The 21892-nt window shown below is 48.6% G+C and overlaps 1 protein-coding gene and 1 long non-coding RNA gene across 2 annotated transcripts in view; both read left to right on the top strand.

Moving 5' to 3' along the window:
* The first annotated feature begins 5751 nt into the window (after positions 1 to 5751).
* LOC142889998 (uncharacterized) overlaps positions 5752 to 21892 on the top strand; it is a 38689-nt gene continuing 22548 nt past the window's right edge. Inside the window, exon 1 of the long non-coding RNA XR_012927033.1 lies at positions 5752 to 5942. This is a non-coding gene — a long non-coding RNA (uncharacterized LOC142889998). The remainder of the gene's footprint in view (positions 5943 to 21892) is intronic.
* The window catches only part of dgkzb (diacylglycerol kinase, zeta b), a 31574-nt gene continuing 15839 nt past the window's right edge, over positions 6158 to 21892 (top strand). The window contains exons 1-4 of the mRNA XM_076028695.1: positions 6158 to 7083; positions 18889 to 19930; positions 21116 to 21224; positions 21746 to 21841. Coding sequence (XP_075884810.1) covers positions 18963 to 19930; positions 21116 to 21224; positions 21746 to 21841 — 1173 coding nt within the window. The 5' untranslated portion in view covers positions 6158 to 7083; positions 18889 to 18962. The remainder of the gene's footprint in view (positions 7084 to 18888; positions 19931 to 21115; positions 21225 to 21745; positions 21842 to 21892) is intronic.

Here is a 21892-nt window from a genome sequence, read left to right as displayed (position 1 = left end):
CTCCCGTGGAATCTCGTCTGACTGGTGGATTTAGTTTGGACTTTGAAATTTCTTTTTAACCCATAAAAAATGTTGTGGAGCTTCAATATTAATGCACACACACACACACACACACACACACACACACACACACACACACACACATATATACATATATATATATACAGTATATCCATGATGAGCAAATAAGCAAAAAATGATGATGGATATTTTTTTCTGTTCTAGGTGAGTTGTGAGTTTATATAACAGAAAAAAAACACACAAAAATGTTTAAAAGTACAAAGTGTAAAAGTAGTGACGGTGCCGCAGAGAGGCCCACTGTGCTGCTGCTGAGGACTCTCACTGGTCCGGCGGCGCCCTCTGATGACATAACTGCCGCTCTGTTGCTGCTTTTTCTTTTTCCAGCCTCGCTGGAAGTGACTCACGACCGGCTCGTGTGAATCAAAGAGCCACGCTGACTGCGTTTCGTAACGCTCTTTATGTAAGGGAAGGTGGGGGCAAGGAGCAAAGTGGCTGTACCTGCCCACTCCCCCGTGGCTCCACCCCCTCTGCTGCAGGCCCCACCCACCCTGCGGGCCAGCCGGCCGGCCGCTCTAAAGAAATCATTAACCTGCAGTATAGCAGCTCTACGTGACTTGGTACATACTGCTGCCACACTGGTTTATCGGCATAAAAATGTTAATTATTCACTATCGGCGTTAAAAATGGTTTCGACTGCTGATGATCGTGCAACAACAATAACCGATGGCATCTGCCATTGAACAGGTAGACAGGTCAAGTTGAAATGGACCAGCAGGTTAATAAAAGTTTCGAAATTGTTGCTATTTATTTATTATATATCTGTCTGGTTTTATAATTCTTACAACATTCTGACAAGTTTAATAATAAAACTTTTGTGGGGATTTTTCACAAAGAGGATTTCAAAGTTCTGCGTACAACTACAAAAGAACACAAATTTCTAGTGAAGTTGGTCCACGTATCTCAGGTTTTTACAACAACAAAAAAAAACTCCAAAAATGTTGTTTGCGTTACCAAGAATTTCCTGCTGACCTTTACCAGGCCCTGCCCCTTGCAGGTGGGAACCATCATAAGTAGTAAATAGCCTAAAGAAATCAGCTCTTTTAGTTTATCAGAAAAAAGAAAAACTGGGCAGGGAGATTTTGTTATGCGAGGCAAAAAATTTAAAAATGATCAATGATCATGAAAAAAAAAGAAAGAAATAGTAACAAAGCAAGATTATCTGAGTCAAAACATTTATAGGATTATTTTCGGTAGGTACAACAACAGAACTCATTAATAATAATGTGAGCAGTGTCAAGTTGTCTTTCCAGCTCCGTCGTGTCCAGAGGTCCTTCTCTACATTCAGACCCCTTAAACACCCATCCAACAGCACCGAGTGTCCGTTCTGCTGCGGATCTGCTGCTTCTCGTGCACGTCGTCCCAGAGATCAAGCGTCTGTGTGTCGGGCCACAGTAACCAGATTACAGCGACCTCCAGGCCAGTTATTACAGCAGCAGAGCAGCTCTCAGCCTGAGAACAAGCAGACTGATGTGATTACAGGCGGCCGCCGTGTCTCACGCCACGTCCAGGACGCAACGGTTCAAGACTCGCCGGTCCAAGACTTGCTGGTTCAGGACTTGCTGGTCCTGGACTCACTGGTTCAGGACTTGCTAGTCCAGAAATCGCGGGTCTAGGGCTTGCAGGCCCAGGACTCATTTTCAATTCTTCATTACAAGATTCAATGGTCTACAGACTTGCTGGTCCAAGACTCCCTGGTCCAGGACTTGCTGGTCCAGGACTCGCTGACCCAGGACTCGTTGGTCCAAGATTCAATGGCCTACAGACTTGCTGGTCCAATATACACATATATATATATATATATATATATATATATATATATATATATATATACTGTATATATACATATGTGTGTGTGTGTGTGTGTGTGTGTGTGTGTGTGTGTATTACACTACTGTAATTCAAGCATTGTATCTTGCCCACAATGTGATTATTTCAGTTTTGTTGTGACATTCATTTCCAAGTAAATAAATATACACAAATAGTTTTTTTCTTGTCTTTGTGTGAGTACGAAGCAGTGATAGTGTCATTTATTTGTATACAGTTTTTGACGTGATGATATATAATTCCCTTAAATTCAAGAAATGAGTTGGTGAGCTGTGAATTTGCAGCATGATGGATTCCTAGATTTTTACTCAAGCGTGATCCAGGAAGTAGAAATACACTCTTTTTAAGATGAAATAAAGTGAAATGCCAAGTTGTCTGTCCCGAAAAGTTTTGATAAGTGCATGAAAAGTCTGGGTTGAAATTCAAAGATCCTTCAGAAACAGAACTGCATTACAAATTATTTGTAAAATGCAAAGGTTCTAAAGCAGAGGCAGCAGACAAAGGTTTCACACCACGGACCTATACAAGGCTGTCATCCCTCCCGAGGTCCTTGTGGGGGTCCTAGTGGACGGATGGATAGAGCTGGAGAGCCGCCCAGCGCTCAACACCTTTCTCTCTGGAGGAATAAAAGGTTAAGAGCATTTCAGTGGCAAGCCGACGCATCAGCAATGTTGGAGTTTGGCCTCCGCAGCGTTAGGTAACACAGACTCCAACATCACAAGAGCTGCAGTCAGGCCGTGGGTGGGCTACTGGAGTGCAACCAAGAGGATCTCCGGTGCAACGTGAAGCACGGCGCTTCTGCGCGGAGGATTCACATCCACCACATGACTCAACAAAACAAGTCTTGGTGTCAACCTCAGCATTCCGAGTCGATTGGACCAACGTTTGACCTTTCCTGCCTCCACCCTGAACACGGCAGCGTTCAGTTGGAATTTCCCTTGAAAGTTTTTAAAGGCGAGTGGAAAGACTGCAGTAGCTAATGGCTAGATAGCTCCAACTAACCCTTAACCTTATTCGGGAACGACAATGCCATGATTTTGAATCCTGTGTAAATCAGCTATCAACTGCATTCCAACCAGTATCCTGTGATTGGATTAGCTAATTCTGACTGGGCTCTCTAGGTATGATTGTGCTTGCTGAATCGGATTTGGCTGGCTAAACCTGACTGGGCTGGCTAAATGTGGTTGGGCTAGCTATAGTCTCCGTTAGTGTGTCTCTCTCACAAACATTTTGTATTTGTTCACCAGTATTCACAGTGTGTTGAATATTCATGAGGCAGGCCGTGCATTTCACGCCTTGGCCATCAGCGACATCATATTTAGTCAACCTAAATAAACACTCCTCATAATACCCATTGCCCGAGTCGAGCAATGCTTAATTTTTCTGGAGCTTTTAAATCACAGTTAAGACTAAGTAACTAAGGCCACTGATACTGTCAAAACTTACAAATAAAAGGCGATTTCAAGGGATTCCTCAACAAAGCTTTAGTAAGTCCAGCAAAAGTACTCTGTGAGCTTTAACTCTTGTCCAATAAATATTGTGGCCGATTCGTAAGAGAGACCAACAACACGATAATGAAACAAATTGTTAAAGAATTAAGTTATTAAACAATTGAAATGTTGATTGAATTGAATTGAATTGAATTGAATTGAATTGAATTGAATTGAACACGTTATTTACATTCTAAATTGCAGAAGATTCAGCAACTTAATCTTTATCTTCTCGTTCAGCTGTGGTGGGTTCGTCATGGTGGCAACCGGATCTCCGGGTTGAGTTCAGTCTGTCAGGTTCTCAGGGTTTATCCAATCACAGGATGTGTACATGTAAAGTTCAGCGTAAAGCCAGCTCGATGGTCTCGGCATCGCAGGCTCGAGATTGGCAATCGCAACTGACAGTGGTCCTTTCAATTACGGCGGCCAGGAGCCTGCTACGTCAATTCTGCTGGCCTAATGCAGATTTCATAGAACCTAACAACACAAGATAACTGAAATATGATTGGGCAAGAACTCTAATGTAATTTACAACGATAGAAACAGCGCAACCAAGTGAACATTATACGACGTGAAAAGAACAGTCAATGGAGAATGACTTAATTAGGATCTTTAAGGGAAAACATACTTTTCTAAGTATGTTTAGGCCAACAGAGAAAACCTAGCTGGCCCTGATGGCCCACCACTGATTAGAACATGAAATTTGAAATGTAGTAGGGTGACCATATTTTTGATGACTGAAAATCAGGAGACTTGGTCCAGCAATGAGATACTCAAATGCATGGATAGAACATAGTTTTTCAATGTTTTATCAAATGTTCAGCACTTCATAAGAAAACAAACATTGAGAACGCCCAGCACAGGGCGTGAAAACAAGACATGCCCTGGGAAACAGGACTTTGGCCACCCTAAAATATTACATATTGTCATAAAATTCATTTGTTTCCTCCAGGTAGCTAGCTATAAACTAAAGGATGGCTATCTCCATGTGGCCTTGTATCGAGTTGAAGCTCACAGTAGTGATAAGCCACACTAACGTGTACCAAATAGGTTTTTATGCCAGCAATTTCTGCCTATGGTGTTAACATGCGAACACTCGGCCGGTTAGTCACCAGGACTGAAGTCAGCAATGATGACAAATAGTTACCGAGTTAAAAACGGTAGTTAGCATTAACATTCTGTCGACAGACAGCAGGCTTACAGCTCTGCAAAGCCAATAGAGCATTAAGCTAAAGGCTAATGCTTTCCCTTGTGAAATCTGTCAGATGCTAATTATAGTAGCTGTTTTACGACTATTAAACACTTGAGCAGCATTTCAGCAACGTGTCACAGTTCTGGGTTTAAAGACACCTTTTCGTGGGCTTAATGCTCGCGTGTTTTGCTGGTTGTGTGTGTGTGTGTGTGTGTGTGTGTTTTGTGCGCAGGTAAGACAAATCTGCAGGCTATCCAAGGGGAACCAGCGGTACATTTAAGCCTTCATGTGACTCATCCTCTGCAGTAACTAGGACACACCGCCTTCATCATCATCATCATCATCATCATCATCATCATCATCATCATCATCATCATCAACGTGATCTGGAGTCTCTCTCCAAAAGACGCTGAATAAAATAACAAATAACATCTCAGGCCATGATTTCATGGTTTTTCATAAAATTAGGGGTCTGTTTAACTATATCATAACAGAACTGATGGAGTGCAAGTGGGTGGGAAAAAGCGACACATCTGGTAAAAAAAAGAAAGAAAAAAGAAACAACAAAAAACACCAGCAGAGCGCAACAGCAGTGAACGGAGTCCAAGTCAAGACGACAAACGAACAGAAAAACGTTTCATCAGTCAGTCATGCCATCGTCAATGTTTTTGATGTTCTAATCAATTTGAACTCGGATGGAGGAGTGAAGATGGACGTATTAACTGTCAAAGTCAGATATTGGCAGAAAGAGGAAAGATAAATACTGAAATCATTGATTTCAGTCAAAAAAGAAGCTCAATGTGAGAATCAAAAAAACTGACTTCAAACAGGCGATATGTGTCCAAAAACACACACACACACACACACACACACACAGAGTGAGATTGATCTTTTTATAATTTGGGCCCTGGCGGACACTTGCGCCTCCGTTTTAATTGGCTGTCAAAAATAAGCTGGGCTAGTCCTGCAGTTCCGACCTGACCCCCACCGTCCTTCCCTCCCCCCAGATGGGATGCGCACGTGGTGAAGGGCCTGCGTGGGACCGGGTAAGGCTTGGCGACCTCCGCAGTGTGCGCGCGCGCACACACACACACACACACACACACACACACACAAACACAAGCAGGTCTCTGTGGTGCGTGGTGTGGGCTGCTTCACCATCTTTATGTAAAACCATGTGGGAGTGTGGAGCACATTGCAGAGAGGAGCTTCAGAAATGTGATCCAAGTGAGAGGCAGCTCAATATGTTCATCTGGTTCTGCTGGAAAAGCTGCCGCGACAGCTGAAGAAGAAGAAGAAGAAGAAGAAGAAGAAGAAGAAGAAGAAGAAGAAGAAGAAGAAGAAGAAGAAGAAGCGTGCTCCTGCCATTCCTTGCCGCAGCTTCATAGTACAGATTGAGTTCATTTCCTCCTCTCTCTTTTTTAGTAGCTGCACAGTCCCAGAAGATCCAGCAGGTGGCCTAGTGCTCACCTCTGCCCTGTCAGCCAATCAGAGGGCGGGCGAGCCGCGGCTGGTGGGTGGGACATAAACGTATGTGAGTGTGTGGTTGTGTGTGTGTCGGGGGCGAGGTTAGGGGCGAAGGAGAGAGAGAGAGAGACAGAGAAAGAGAGAGAGAGAGCGCGGAGATAAAAAGTGTCGCGGACGGTCGGAGGGACGGAGGCAGCGGCGGGCAGAAGAAGCCCTGGGACACTGTGGAGGGAGCAGCAACAGGTCGACGGGACGGCGGGAGGAGGAGCGACGACAGCCGGCCGGCCGGAGTAGGAGGAGGAGGAGAAGCAGCCGTTGGGGGAGGAAGAGAACCGCCCCGCACACTGGTGTTTTCTGTCACAGGCTCAAACTTCCTGGATTCGCGGGCTGAGCTGAGCGCGTGCCGCGGCCGGAGACGTCGCGAGGAGGAGCGCGTTGACTTCCTGGACTGACTCCCGGCGAGAGCACCTCCTCCTCCTCACTCCTCCACACTGTTGCTCCTTCTCAGACGGAGGAGCTGAACTCTGTTGCCTTCTGCTGCTGCTGCCGCCGCCGCCGCGACTTCCTGTCGCGAGCACGAAGCTGCACTTCCTGTGCGCTCGCGCCCCGAGCCGCTGCGTGACGGAGGTGAAGGAGGTGAAGCCGCCGGGATGGTCGCTGGTTGACCCCGCCGGCTCCTCGCTGACCCCGGAGCAGCTGTGAGAGCAGGAGGAGGAGGAAGAGGAGGAGGAGGAGGTCAGAGGAGAGCACAGAGGAGCTCAGCCAGAGGTGTGTGTGGTGGTGGTGGGAGGGGGGCGGGGCACTCATGGATCAGCCATCCGAGGAGGAGCAGCAGCAGCATGATGGAGGAGCAGAGGAGACCTTCACCTCCGCCGCCGTGGCCTCCTCCTCCTGCTCCTCTTCGTCATCCTCCTCCTCATACTCGGCCGCCAACATGCCAGCTGCTTCTTCTTCTTCGGTGGTGGTGGCTCCTCGCGGCCACCACGGCGGCAACAGGACCTTCACTGGCCTGAGGATCTTCGGCAGGAGGTGAGTGCTTCCCAACGTCTTCTCCTGGACAACTCCAGGACAGGCATGGGCAAACTACGGCCCGGGGGCCACATGCGGCCTGTTACGCTTTTTATTCCGGCCTGCCTAACTTAACAAAATTATTTTAATAGTAAGAATAGAAGAAGAATAGTAAGAACACTTGTTAGACATGAGCCATTACGGTACATGTTTTCTACTTATCCCATGATATATTTTCTTCTCCTACGAGTTGGGTCACCCAAACACTCAATCCATCTGCTCCTGCTCTGGCGCCTCTGTCAAATTTTAGAGCCCATTGTGCCCCACCAGTCAAAAAGTTTGGCCCCCCCCCCGCTCCAGGAAGTGACGCCGCAGCCGCCGCACGGAGCCTGTAAACAGGACGTGCCTGCGGATGGGGGAAAAGTGTCAGGGGTCAAAGGTCAGCCGTCTCTGCCGAGTTAGCGCAACGACTCTGCGTGCTTGTTTTGGTGTAAACGGGGGCTGGCCATGCTGCTGTTGTGGGGCCAAATATTTGCATGTGCGGGTGAAGTTGTGTGGGGTCACGTGAGGTCACCAGCGGGCCGCGTTCCAAACCCCCTCCGGACGCTTGATTTAACAGTTGACACACAGCAAGCCAGCGTTCTGCTGAGGACAGGTCCTCCTGCTCTTGGTCCTGCCCCAGATGAGATGCTGAGAGAACCAGAGTGAAAACCTTTCAGTGGCTGTAGTTTCATATTCAGCCCCAGTAGTGAAATATCGTACACCAGTAAAAACAGGCGGTGCCGTGAAAAGCTCTTGGGTGAGCGTGAGGAGACGTCAAGACTATGGGTTGGCGGAGTTATTATTTTTTAAACAATTAATCTAGTGAGTATCGTTGATTAATCTAACTTTTCAATTACCTAAACTATTGATTTTTCAATGATCAATCTGATTCTTAAAACATTTCAATATTTATTTAACATTTATTAAAGACATTCCTTCAGAGTATTGCTCCTAAAATCCCTCCAAATTTCTAAACAAAATTCAGGTCAAAAAATGAAGTAGTGCAAAATAATGCATTCTGATACCAGATGTAGCGTTCAACAAAATACACAAGCACAGATTAATGAAAATCGAATATATTTATGACACACACACAAGAGGTTTTTTTTGTTGACATAAGAGGCTGCTTCCATGGTAATAGCTGATATAGACATAGTATGTTTGTGTGTAAATATACATATGCATATATTGCATATATATGAGCTACTTGTGTCGCCTTTCGGTGGTCGTAGCTGCAGGAGGCGGCTGGACGGCGGCATCTGTCTCGTGAGCGCGCGACAGGCAGACACGTTTTTTTGCGTTGCGTGGGAGGAACGGCCGAAAACTAAACTAAAAAAGAATTTTAAAAAACTGCCAATAATGGGAGTGTCCCCGCCCCTAGTTTGTGATTGGCTCTTTATTTTTAGGAGCTTCCTGTGCTTGCGCGGGCTCTTTGTGATGTGAGCGCGTCATCGTCTGGCCGCCGTTTCCAGCGGGAGGTCGGGCCGACTTCCTGTCTGATGTCTGAGCAACGCGGCCGTGCACGTTAGTCACCGTCTGCTGACCAGGCGGCAGCAGCGGCAGCGGCTGCTCGGCGACCTCGCTGCCCGATCCGCCGATAGTTTATTAACTAGCGAGCTGCACTTTGAGCTGCAGCCGAACGTCGATGTCTGTGTCCAGCCCTGCTGCAGCTGGAGGTCTGAGGAGAATCTCTGTGTTCCGTTCAGCGCATGAAGAAAAATATAGGAAGCCCCGCCTCCAAACAGCCACCTGTGTCACTTTCACTTTTACTCTGACATCAAACTGCAACAGATTTCTCTTTTCTTCCTTTTCCATCCATCCATCCATTTTCCATACCTGCTTGGTCCTGCACACAGGGTTGCGGAGGTCTGCTGGAGCCTCTCCCAGCTGTCATAGGGCAAAGGCACGGTGACGCCCTGGACAAGCTGCCAGTTCATCGCTGGGCCACATAGAAACAAAACCATTTGCACTCACACACACACCTACGGACAATTTAGAGTTTCCAATTGGTCTCCCATGCCTGTTTTTGGACTGTGGGAGGAAGCCGGAGAACCTGGAGAGAAGAGAGAACCCACGCAGACACAGGGAGAACATGCAAACCCCACAGAGAAAGGCCCGAGGCCCGGAAACGAACCCGCAACCTTCTTGCTGTGAGACGACAGTGTTGACCACTGCACCGCCGTGTCGCTCCATTTTTTTAAGAAGGAAAATAATTTGAGTGATTCAATTCGGAAAAAGGTGGTTTGTGTGGAGAGCCCCTGCCTCAGGCGGAGGAGTTCATGTATCGCTGGGTCTTGTTCACGAGTGAGGGACAGGCGGAACGGTGCAGCGTCTGCAGTGATGTGGTTGCTTTATCGATCTGTCATGGTGAAGTAAGAGCTAAGCCGAAAGGCAAAGCTCCCTATTTATCGTTGGATCTACATTCCTGCTATTCCTGATATGGTCATGAGCGTTGGGTAATGACCCAGAGAAGAACAAGATCACAGATACAAGCGGCCGAAATGGGTTTCTTCTGTCGGGGTGGCTGGGTTAGGTCACCCTTCGGAATGGGGTGAGGAGCTCGGTCAACCTTAAGGACAGGATGAGGACCTTGGTCACCCAGGAGGAGCTTAGAGTTGAGTCGCTGCTCCTCCACATGGAGACGAGCCAGCTGAGGTGGCTTGGGCATCTGTTTGGGATGCCTCCTGGACGCCTCCATGGAGAGATGTTCCGGGCATGTCCCTCCGGGAGGAGACCCAGAGGAAGGCCCAGGACACGCTGGAGGGACGACCTCCCTCGGCTGGACCTGGGAACGCCTTAGGGTCCCACCGGATGAGCTAGAGGAGGTCTGGCCTGGGTGTCTCGGCTGAGACTGTTGCCCCCGAGACCCGACTCCGGAAAAGCAGCGGAAGATGGATCCATGGATGGAAAATAATTCAATGAAGTCCAAGGTAAATTGTAGTAATAGAGCCTTTGCTCTGAGGTCAACCAGTCAGTGGTCCCACCCACTTCTTGACCGCTCCCCTCTACCTGGAGCCGCTCCCAGCCAGTTGTGTGCGTCGGATCACATCGAGTCAGCGAGTCGTTCCTTTGTGGAAGGAGGCGGCGCTGTCCGCTCGTCCACTTGTTCCTTTGCCTGAGCTTCATCGCCGGTGGGGAATCTCTGCCTGGTTCCGTCAGGCTGGAGAGGACATACACGCACACACACGCACACACACACACACACACACACTTCCACAGCTGACAGCTAGCACCAGGTCAACTAGGACACAGACAAACAAAAAAGAGAACCTCCAGGTGCAAAGGGAAGATTCACATTCTGGAGTTTTTGTGCGAACTGGCCCTTTAAATGAGACACTCACAGAGGCCTCGTTAAACGGTGCGCACACGTAGCCGCGTCTTCTGAAAAAATAGGAAAAAAAGAAGGGTAACCAGTGCAGGTCCAGGTTGAGTGGGCCGGCCGGTTTAATCTGCTGCTCCTCTAATTATAGCCGCTATTAGCGGATTGGCACCGCAATTCATTAAAAACCTTCAGGGTTTTTTTTTCTCGTTTTTTTTTCTCGGAGCCCGCCGGGAGAGTTTCCCCTCCCACTGCTGCTGAGGACAAGATTCAATCTGCACATCTCCAAGGAGCCGCCACAGTCAAGGGCACACACACACACACACACACACACACACACACACACACACACACACAAACTCTTACAAGCCACTAGTGTAATTCAGAGGTGAAAATGCAGGAACACAGTGAGGCTTGTAGACAAGACACCTTCTATTGTTGTTGTTGCTGGTGCTGTTTGTTGTTGTTGTTGCTGTTGTTGTTGTGGTTGTCGTCGCTGCCGTTCTCACCTCTGAACCGTCGCACGTCCGCCTTGACAGGCTCCCGTGGGAAATGTTCCGGGGCTGACCTGCGCGCTGCTGGGCCAGCGGGTGTCTTTGGTGTGGCGGGAGGCTTTGTTCTGACGTCAACTGCCGTTGAAAACCACAGAAGAAGAAGAAGAACCGAACTGTGTCCGATATCACCACTTGCTGATTATATAGTCACTATCGAGAGGCTACGACATTTTGCAACATGGCCCGAATTTTGAGCGAACAAATGGTTACTGTGTAGTCCACTCAGTGTTACAGTTTCCTGATCTGTGGCTAATTTTAATAAAATGAAACCTTGTGGTTACTTCTTGTAAACTTTAGTTCTCTCCATTCTGCTTCTGCTCCTCCTCCAGCTGCTTTTATTCCTCCTTTGCTTTTTATTTGCCTCCTTTATCTGCAGCTCTGCCGCTCTGGACTTTGTTTTGTAGTAAGCCCTGTCTAACTTCCTACTATTTACCTTGAAAATGCTGATGGAGGAGACACCTGCAGTGCAGTCAAATCTGACAGGAAGAGGTGCCTTGCCTCAGTTTATACATATATATAAAATGATTTTTTTTTTGTGGCATCTGTCAGCTGGCGTCACAGCCGGTTGGATATAAATAGAACACTTACTGGATGCCAAAACTGCGGCTGTGAAAATTAGTTTTCTAGGTTCCTCTTTTACTTCCTAGTTGTGCAGCCGAGTGAACGTGGTGTGCAGTGGTGTTTATCTCCCAAGCCCCGCCCACAAGGCTCCTGTTTCGAAGCAACATCAGTCTTGTAGACGTTTGCAGAGCTGTTAGCAAGTTTAGCAGCAGTACCGGGTGGCGAAAAGATTAAAGCTACGCTATCCACGTTCAGTGGACTGTTTCATCATAACAACTCGCAAAGATGAAACTCACATCCTCTTGAAATTAATTAAATTCAAAATACATTTTATGAAATGAAATAAAATTTAAAAATATTGATTTATTTTTTCTTCAAAATTAATCAACATCTGGGGATTCATGCGGACATGGCGAGGGCTTTCCCATCCCTTTCTCCTTATTTTGGTGTCAAGTAGTGTGCACGAAAAGACGCAACAGTGGTGGCTCCGCCCACCACTGTTGCTGTAAAACACAGTCTGTATAAAAACAGTCAGTGTCCAGAACAAAGAGGTCTTTTCCAAGAGTACAGGATGCACTTCCTGTTTGGCTGGTGATTTATGTCACTTCCTCCAAGTTGATGCTCAGGCATTCAGGTCAACTGAAAAATATCTGTTCGAGCTTTGTGACGTTGCTGTCCATCCATCCATCCATCCATCCCTCCTCGCTTTTCCGGAATAGATCATTTGGAAAAATGTCAGTCGGGTGTTTTTCCCACAAATCTTTGCAACGTCCATCAAAAGTCTGTGGTGAATCTTTAATTTTTCAGTCCTCATCAATGCCATCCAGCATCAAACTGTAGGTGTGTATGCGTGTGTGTGTATGTGTGTGTGCACAAGCACGCACGCGCCAGTTGTTTTTATTTTTTTTTAACTACCTAAGAAACTGGGTCGGGACCCTCGGCGACTCGTTGTGACGCTCGCCTCCAACCCGAACCGTCAGACTCACCTGTGACACGCCCGTGAGCAACTGAGTTCACATATTGGTGATGTGAAACGATGAGTGTGCGTGTGTGTGTGCGTGTGTGTGTGCGCCCAGGGATTACACGGCCTCATTTCCGGGACTATCTTTGTCACTTGGTTGCCCTGTTTCTAAAAATAGTCTGGTCCAGGAGGGGCAGTGGCACTCAGGGAGGAAGAGGAGGAGGTGGTGGTGGAGAAGAAGAAGGTGGTGGAGGAGGTCAGAAGGTGATGAGAAGGAGATGGAGGAAAGGAGGAGGCGATGCGGAGGAGGTCCATGAGGAGGAATGATCAGAAGGACTGAGAGACCACACAGGGGGAGAAGGGGAGGAGGAGGTGGAGGAGGAGTCAGCAGTCAGGAGAGACTCCACAGAAGCTGTTTGTTTTTACTGACTTCCTCCAACATACGTTGTATTCTCTGTATTTGATACGGAACAATGCCTGGAAATGTTACAGACTGGTCCTTTAAAATCAACCTGCGCCTGGAGACATGCAGGCGGCCACTAGATGGCAGCACAGTTACATGATGGTCATTTTAATTCAGGCTGTCCTGACGTGACTGCAGGCTGGCGACGTTTCACTTTCAGCAGCATCAGCGTGTCAGTGGAGCTAGTGACTCACTCACTCACTCACTCACCGACTCACTGAATGACTGAATGAATAAATGAACGGATCTGTCGGCTCGCTTGTCGCCGTTTGAAAGCCGAGCTCTCACTCTTGCCCGACGCAGGCTGAGTTGTCCTGCCGTCTGCAGCTGCAGACAGGTGACGTCAGCAGCTCAGGTGGACGGTCGGCTTCACTGTCAACACCGAAACACAAAACCGGTTTGCTGTTGTGTATTTACAGCAGAAAAGAGCAGAAGGAAATGGTTTGTTGTGTAGTAGTTAAAACAAAAAAATCTCCAAGCAGCCTGCAGCCTGAATCCAGCGTCTCAAAACACAATAACATTACATAATGATGCCCCTGTTGTCTTATTTATTAGACTGTTTAATGTATAAAGAGTAGAAAACAATATGAGATATTAAGAGGAAAAGGAGAAAACCGGCTAATGTTTCCAAACAATAAGTGAATTAATGAAACTGTCTTTTAAAGACAAAGGAAAACAGCTGCGATGGTGACAGTCATGATTCGAACATGAAGATGCATTTTTTTCAAGCTCCATCTTTGGAGCCCCTGAATGCAAAAAAAAGAAGGCGAAGAAGAAGAAGAAGGAAGAAAAACAAAAGGCTGCCACCTCCAACTGCAGTCCACTAATGTTCCTCTCTGGTCACTTGCTGGCCCTCTGGCTTCAGCGGCAGCAGAACGAGGTGAGACAGCTCGTCCCTCATGAATGATGCAGGCGCACGGCTCGGCCAATCAGAGGGCAGATCATAGCGGCTAAGTGGATTTACTGGAGTACTACAGCGAGCGAGGAGCCGCTGGTCTGCCCTGCTCACAGGCAGAACTTTTCTCCAGAAACGGCCGTGGGAGCGTCCAGGCAGCTGTGTGAGTGCTCTGATTGGCTGTCGTTGTCGTCGTTATTGTTGTCAGTGTCGTTGTTGGTGTCGTCATCCCCCATTTGTGATGTTGTTTGTTGTGAAGCCGCTCCACGGTGGCAGCTGTCCAACCAGGACACGGTGCCGCTGATCTTTTAAGCCTCGGCCAGGAAAATCCTCCTTGTTCAAAGGTTCCGGCCGAGGGGAGGCTCCGCCCCTCTGGGGAGGTGGTGGGAAGGGTAGGGGGAGGGGAAGGGACCACTCATGTTAGGTGTTGGGGAGCCTACTCGCTCACTCCAGGGGCATTCTGGGAGCTGTAGGAGCCGAGAACATTCACATGTAATATATGTATGTAATACTCATCGAAAAAAAACTTGTTTCAAAAGAGGCACAAAAATCAGCACATAGCAGCCAATCAGGCATCTGATTGGCTGCTAATTGAATGTTCCACAATCCCAAATTCCAAACTAGGAAATAACACAAATTCAATCCAGATTCAAAATTAAAATATAAATATTAGGAGAACTCAAAAAATAATAAATAATCATATCTATCTGTCTATCTGTTTATCTATCTTCCCTCATCTAGCTCTGGTAAGTTGCTGTCAATATATACACACATATATACACACATATATATATATATATATATGTATGAATATATACACACATATATTTATACATATATGTCATACATGTCATATATATGTATACATATACACATATATATGACATGTATCTTTTTTTTACAACTATTACTCCTGCTGTTTGGTTAAGTTCATGCGTTTAATTTGGATGAACTGGTGGCCTTCATCTTTGGAAACAATCATCGCGAGCCGCCTCGTTATGAGAGAGCAGGCTCCGCCCTTCTCGCCATGGCGACGCCCCGGGACGCCCACGCACTCCCGGGCCCGGACTAATTGGTGACATTATCAACGCAGCGAGAAGCGGTGCCGCCAGCCTCATTGTGCGGCCGCAGGCATCAACATGCATCCTGCGGCCCCCCCTTCAGTCGGATCCATAATGCAGCAGTGTGTGTGGGGCAGCGAGGGTGGGAGGGGGCGGCCTTGAAGTGTTAATGAGGGGGGCGGGCCTCGATGTTGGAGTGGCCGCATTGAAGTGAAGCTGTCACAAAAGGCGCAGCAGCGGCATCAGGTCACGGCTGACGGACGGAGCAGATTTACCTGCAGTCCAGTTAGAGGCTTATTTTAAAAGACAGGCTTAGTCTCTCGCTCTCTCTCACTCTCTCAGACACTCCCTCCCCCCCTCCTTCCGTCCCTCCCTCACTCTCTTCCTCATTTTCATCCATCAGGACGGACTCTGCGCCGCCTCTCAGGTTGTATCAAACAAAACTAAGCTGATTTTTTTTTTTTTTATTTAATTCAGCTTCATTTCAACTTCTTAAGTGTTAGAGCGAGAGAGAGAGAGAGAGTGTGTGTGTGTGTGTCCTGTGATAACCCCTTAAACCAGCGACTGGGCAATCAGATTATTGTTCAGCCACTTGTTGCGGCCGTTTGAAGTGTCGCCGTCGCCGTTTATTCCGACTCAGAGATCAGTTCCAAACGTTGTCCCCTGACTCGCACAGAATTTTCAACATCTGCATTTTTTGTGTGTGTTGTTTTTGTTGCTTCACTGCTTCCTCTTTTCAGCTGGAGGAAACAACCCGTTGTCAGATCGCGACTTTGTGACTTTGTGTGGTTTTTAAAGGACCGGACCAGAGCTGCTGGTTTTTAAAGGACAAGTGCTGCTGGTTATAAGGATTAATGGTGCTGGTTTAAAAGGACAAGTGCTGCTGGTTATAAGGACTAATGGTGCTGGTTTAAAAGGACTAGTGATGCTGGTTTTGAAGGACTAGTGATGCTGTTTTAAAAGGACCAGTGCTGTTGGTTATAAAGAACCAGAGCTGCTGCTTTTTAAAGGACCAGAGCTGCTGTTCTCAAAGGACTAGTGATACCGTTTTTAAAGGACCAGTGCTGCTGGTTTTAGTTGGTCTCTGTTAGGCTGCTGGATATTTGTGTTTGATTGACAGATGTGACGTCAAATCTCTGCCCTGCTCACAGTGTCGTCAGGCAGGTTAGATCCAGAGGCCTTGATGTCGTTTTTTTTTAAACGGAGAAAAAAGTGCAGCCAGGTAAGCGCTCTGTCACAGTAGAGGTCTGGAGAACCGGACGGAAACGAGGTCGACGGTCCACGCAGCTGCTGGTCAGGTGCTCAGGAAGGGCGGTGGCTCCAACAGAAGTCTCGCTAACTCTGCTAATGAAGCTAATCCCGCCCTGTGTGCAAGCTGCGAAACTTGACAACACGCAAAGATCCAGTCGAGCTGTTGGATGTCCAGATTCTCCAAAGGGTTTCGCAGCCAACAATCCCAATCACCGAACCCGTGAATAAAAAAATAAATTGTTTTTCTTACCGAGTAAAGCTGTGATTTGTGAATGGGCATCAGTGGCCGCCCTTTTCTGAAGGAGCCCATCTATTTTCCTGAAAGCAGTTCAGTTCAGTGTCCCAGGAGTCCTGCTCAAGAGTTGCGTACGTGCAAACACTGCGTACAGTGGCCTGCACCCAAAAACTCTCCAACCATCAGTATTTGAAGAATATGTACAAAAAGATATTTTCATTCACTATAAAAAGTAATTGACTGGGTCTCAGTATGACTGTCATAAAATAAATACATGTCTAACATACTACTAAGCATGATAAGTACAAGTGGCTAGCTGGCTAGACAAGCACATTGGCAAATAGTTGCTAATGCTGATACCGAGTTGGTTACAGCGGTTGCATCAGTCCGGTACTTTACTTACAAAACCACAACCAACTCGGTGCGACAACAGGACTCCGCACACTAACGTTACCGATAAACAACAAACAACATTAAACATGTCAGAATGATTCTCGTACCGAGTTGCACCGACCCAACTGAGTTACTCCCAAAACGTGTTTAGTAACGCCTGATATTTAGCTATTTTCAGGAGGTACTATATGCCACCACAAGTTGTTGTGTTTGTATAATAACTACCAACGTGAACTAGCACGCTAATGTTGCAGATAAACAACCGATAACAATATCCTCCCGACAACACTGTTTAACAATTTAATTGATTGTCTGCATGAACTAAGGAATTGGCAACATTCAAGACATTTATAGTGTTTCAGTCATCATTTGCAGTCTAAAAACATGCAAACTATCAAAACAGGCAGCATTAGATTCCCCCCAGCTCCCGGTTACAAACTGTGGACAAATTGTTCCCCAATGAGCACCACATGTTATAAATATGTATATATGTCATATATGACTTACAATTCCAGTAGCAACAATACTAGGTCGCCAACAGTCTTTTTTTTTTAATACTCTCTTTATTGGTTTTTCACTTTTATAGGTACATACAAACACACATTAGAACAAAAAAAACAAAAACAAAACAAAACAAAAAAAAAGTCCCACCCCAACAATAAGCGATGCGCGATAAGTATACATAAAATAAATGAGTAAATACAGAATAGAAAAACGAAAAGAGATGGGTATATATATATATATGTATGTATATATATATATATATATATATATATATATATATATATATATATATATAAAGCACAAACGGTGGTCATGAGTGAGTTTCTCGAGAGGAATAAAAGCAGAAACTTGGGATAACCACATATCAACTGTGGGGACCTGGGGACAAGATGCATTTTTTGGCCAGAAACAAAAGGATTATCACCAGAGACTTAGAGTATCAGTGTCCCAGAAATTGTCTGGAGCATGGTTAAGTAAGTAAAAAGAAGGAGTCAGGTTTGCCAATGATTTCCTGAACTGCAGAGTGAACACCCCTCCAGAAAGGTCGCCAACAGTCTTGAAGCCCTTTTCCTCTGTCAGCTTTCGGTGCCACCGAGTGTAAAAGCCGGTCCAATATTTATCCGAGTCTGGCACCAAGTTCGATGTACGTGTCACTTCTATGCGTCTGTCCGATCAGGAAAGTTACACAGGGCGGTTACAGCTGGCACGACCATCCCTCTACTCTACAGAAGTGGCACCATTCACCCTATTAACTGTTTATCTAGCACTTCATTAAGCTTAGGGACATTGTTTTATGAAAACTACCTGCTGTTGTCAGTCAGTGTTGTCAGCTTGAACCTTCTTCCGTCTTTGGTTGAATTGAATCCGGCCCCTCACTTTAGAGCCGCCCACCTGTCATCCCGTTTATCACTTATCTGTGTTTGTCCACGTGCAGCGGCTGTTTATATCCTGCTGGACGCCTCTGCTGCTGTTTGTCCAACCAATCAAAAGCTCATTACCGGAGGCAGTTGGACGTCGTGACCATGACGGTCCTTCCATGTTGCCGAGCTGACCGTCTTCAGCTTCCTCGGCTCGTCCGTAGTTAATGTCCAGCTGCTCCGGCTGTTGTCATTAGTGGGGAACTGAACTGGGACTGAATTGGCCGTGTGTCTTCGTGAAGCCTCCCTGTGACTGTGACTGGAAGTAGCGAGTGCTGCTGATGTCGATGCTCGTTTCCAGTTTGATCCCAACTGAAACTTCGCAGTGCAGCTGCAGATTCAAGTCTATGAAAAACACATTTGTAAAAAGCAAAAAAAAAAAAAGTATGGAGTTGTGGACATTTGATTGACAGGCCACACGTGTCTGGTGGTTGCATATCAGTTTGCTGCACCAAGTCAAAAACTGGAAATTTCCATCCGTTGCAGTGACTCCACCCATCTTCAGATACAGCCTGGATGTGTGTGTGTGTGTGTGTGTGTCTGGGTGTGTGTAGTCAGTTAGCGCGCCGCCGTTCACAAGGGTCTTTGTTGGACTCGTGACCTTTGACCCTCGACCGGCCTGGCCGCAGCCCCGTCTCAGGGCTCTAACCTGCTTTTTCCCTCCCAACAGCCGGGAAGGAAGGAGGAGGAGCATTTCAGAGGCCGACGCCCACCCCTCTACACCACCCGTCCCCCACCACCAACATGGACACATTCTTCCGCCGTCATTTTAAGAGGAAGGAGGCGGGGCTGGCGGAGGCAGAGGCCGGCCCCCGCCGCCAGCGGCGCCCCAGTGTGGCCTTGCCCACCAGCAAGGCCCGGCGCCGCTCCAGCGTCGGGCTACCCTCCTCCAGCCTGGCGCAGCGCCGGCGCTCCAGCGTGCAGCTGCCGGGGCTGGGGGTGGGGCCAGGGAGGGCCAAGACACAGCAGGGCAGGTGCGAGCGAGCGGGGTATGGCGGCCGTCGGCGGCGCCGCTCCAGCACCACGGCGCCGGGCGTCAACCCCCGTTTCGCCGTCAGCCGCCGCAAGGTGGGCAAGCTGCGCACCATCGACGCCCACCTGCTGGGGCCGTCCATGCTGCTGGCCAGCCTCATCCAGATGGCCGAAGAGGACGACGGCCAGGAGGGCGAGGAGGCGGTCGGGGCGGGGCTGCAGTTGGAGGTGAGGGGCGGGGCCGGTGCCTGGAGGACGTTCTCGCGCTCCAGCAGCCTGCACTCGGACGACGACAGCAGCGCCTGCTCGGCCGGCAGCCAATCGGAGGACAGCTCGCCGTCCGACCGGGAAGAAGGCCCCCACGACGCACCCGGGGGGGCGTCGCCCGACCCGCCCCCCGCCACCGGACCCCCTCCACACCCTGGCCAGGGCCCACCGGCGCCGCGGCCCCTCATCAGGGCCCCACGCTGCCTGCGCAGGAACTCCTCGCAGTTCCAGCTGGGAGGAGGCTCCGCTCACCCGCCGGGAGACTCCGCCCCCACGGGCTGCTGCCGCACCTCCGGCCGCAAACGGAGGAGGCGGGTGTCGGCCGTCTCCAAGGCCGGGAGCCCCTGGCCGGGGAGGGGGGGCCCACTGCCCGGCCGCAAGACCTCCGTGTACCTGCAGGGCTGCCGGGGTGCTGGGGCCCTTAGCCCCGCCCACTACGACTCGCACCTGGAGAGCTGGAGCAGCTTCCTGCTGTATGTAGCCCTGCCCCCATGCCCACCCAACCCCCTACCGTCACTGCCACCGCCGCAGACGCTCAGCTCAGTCACCTGAGAGTGTGATGACGTGTCGGCGCTGCGCGGTGTTTTCTCCTCTGTGGTCGTCCTCGTCCAGGAAATTGCGCTTCCAACCATTAAAAAATAGAATAACAATTAATGTAAATTAAATAAAATTAAATTATATTAATTTAAATTAAATTAAATCACCTCATTATCAAAGACCTTTGAAAGTTCGATTCCAGTCAGTGATGAGGATAAAACTTGGGGTCGTAACGCATCACAGTCTCACATTTGTTCTGAGTTGTAATCGAAGCAGGTGTTTAAAAGTGTTGTTAGTATGTACTGTGTACTGTGTGTGTGTGTGTGTGTGTGTGTGTGTGTGTGTGTGTGTGTGTGTGTGTGTGTGTGTGTGTGTGTGTGTGCGTGTGTGTTTTAGTTCTAGTCTGCATGTTGCTCTCCTTCACACTTTTTGTCACACAAACTGAAAAAAGCTCCCGAGCGACGAAACTTAACAAAAACTACAAACTCACCAACTTTCTTCCACTTGATTCTTCCGCCATTGCGGCTCCAAGACTCTCTTTCTGTTCTGTTTTTTACCTGAAATCCACAACATTCCATCTAAAGTTGAAAACTGTTTTATCCTCACACCTGAATCCTGAAACTGTTCTTGCATTTTTCTGGTCTCCACTTCAGTCGTTTGTCCAGCACGTGACTGTTTTATGTCGTCGTAGCGCTGGCTAACGTTGCAGTGTGAGGTTGGCGGTGCTTTCTTTGATTTTAAATATCGGCAATGTGAAAACAGGCAGGGGGCGCATTTTTTGGGGAGGGGCTCAGTGACTTTGTGAGGCCGGCGGCACCGCGTTGCACTGTGGAGACAAGCGAAGCTCCCGGCAACAGACGCCATCGTTAGCGGGAGGCGCTATCGACGGCACTTAACGATGGCAGCGTGGCTCAGCTAACGTGGCTCAGCTAACGTGGCTCAGCTAGCGTGGCTCAGCTAGCGTGGCTCAGCTAGCGCGGCGCTGTTGCCACGGTCACAACGCAGGAGGGGACGGAGGTCTGAGGCGAACAAACGGCTCCAGAACCGAAAACCTCCGATTCCCCTCCGAGAGTCAGTTCTCCCTAAAAGAAAACCTCACTGTCGCCTCCTTGTGGTTTCAGGAAAGCCATTGCCAAGTCGGGCCTGCAGCACATGGGGACTCAGTCGACGGTGGCCACGTCGGGATCCGGCGAGCAGCCGCGGGAGCCCAGCAGCTCCGTGGACTGGACCGTGAGTTCGCTCCTCCTCTCCCACTGCTCTCTTTGCTCCTCCCATTCCTCTTCCTCTCCGTCTTCTCTTGCCCTCCTCTTCCACTCCTTTTCCTCTGCTCTTCCTCCTCCCCTTCCTCTCCTCTTCCACTCCTCTTCCTCTTCCTCTTCCTCCTCCACTTCCTCCTCCTCTTCCTCTCCCCTTCCTCTCCTCTTCATCTCCCACTTTGTCCCCTCTTCCACGCCTTCTCCTCTACTTCCTCCCCTTCCTTTTCCTCATCCTCTTTCCTCTTCTCTTCCTCTCGTCCCCCTCTTCCTCTTCCTCACCCCGGAGACATCACAGTCAACCAACCGGCCGGTCCCGCATGGCGGCAGTCGCTAACGTATGATTGGCCAGTGACAGCAGTCAGGGAGAGGGGCTTAACAAAGGGCTCCATCAGCTCGTTTCAGCCGTTCAGTTTTGATCGGTGACATGATGAACACTGGAAAAGTCGAACCCGCCCCATACTGACAGTAGGGGGTGCCATGTGCTGTTGTTGGCAGGACAACGCCCAGTTTGGGGATCACATCTGGTTCGAGACCAGCGGCTCTGGAGACTTCTGCTACGTCGGGGAGCAGTTCTGCGTGGCCAAGTCCCTGGTGAGCCACAGCTCCCCCTTGTGGCTAAAACAAAAACATATCTTTCCAAGC

This window comes from Nelusetta ayraudi, unplaced genomic scaffold (assembly GCF_046127955.1).
Source record: "Nelusetta ayraudi isolate G7.1 ecotype Tasmania unplaced genomic scaffold, CSIRO-AGI_Nayr_v1 ptg000026l, whole genome shotgun sequence".
Lineage (NCBI taxonomy): Eukaryota > Metazoa > Chordata > Actinopteri > Tetraodontiformes > Monacanthidae > Nelusetta > Nelusetta ayraudi.
The sequence above is the reverse complement of the archived record's forward strand: the minus strand, read 5'-3'. Positions and strand labels throughout refer to the sequence as shown.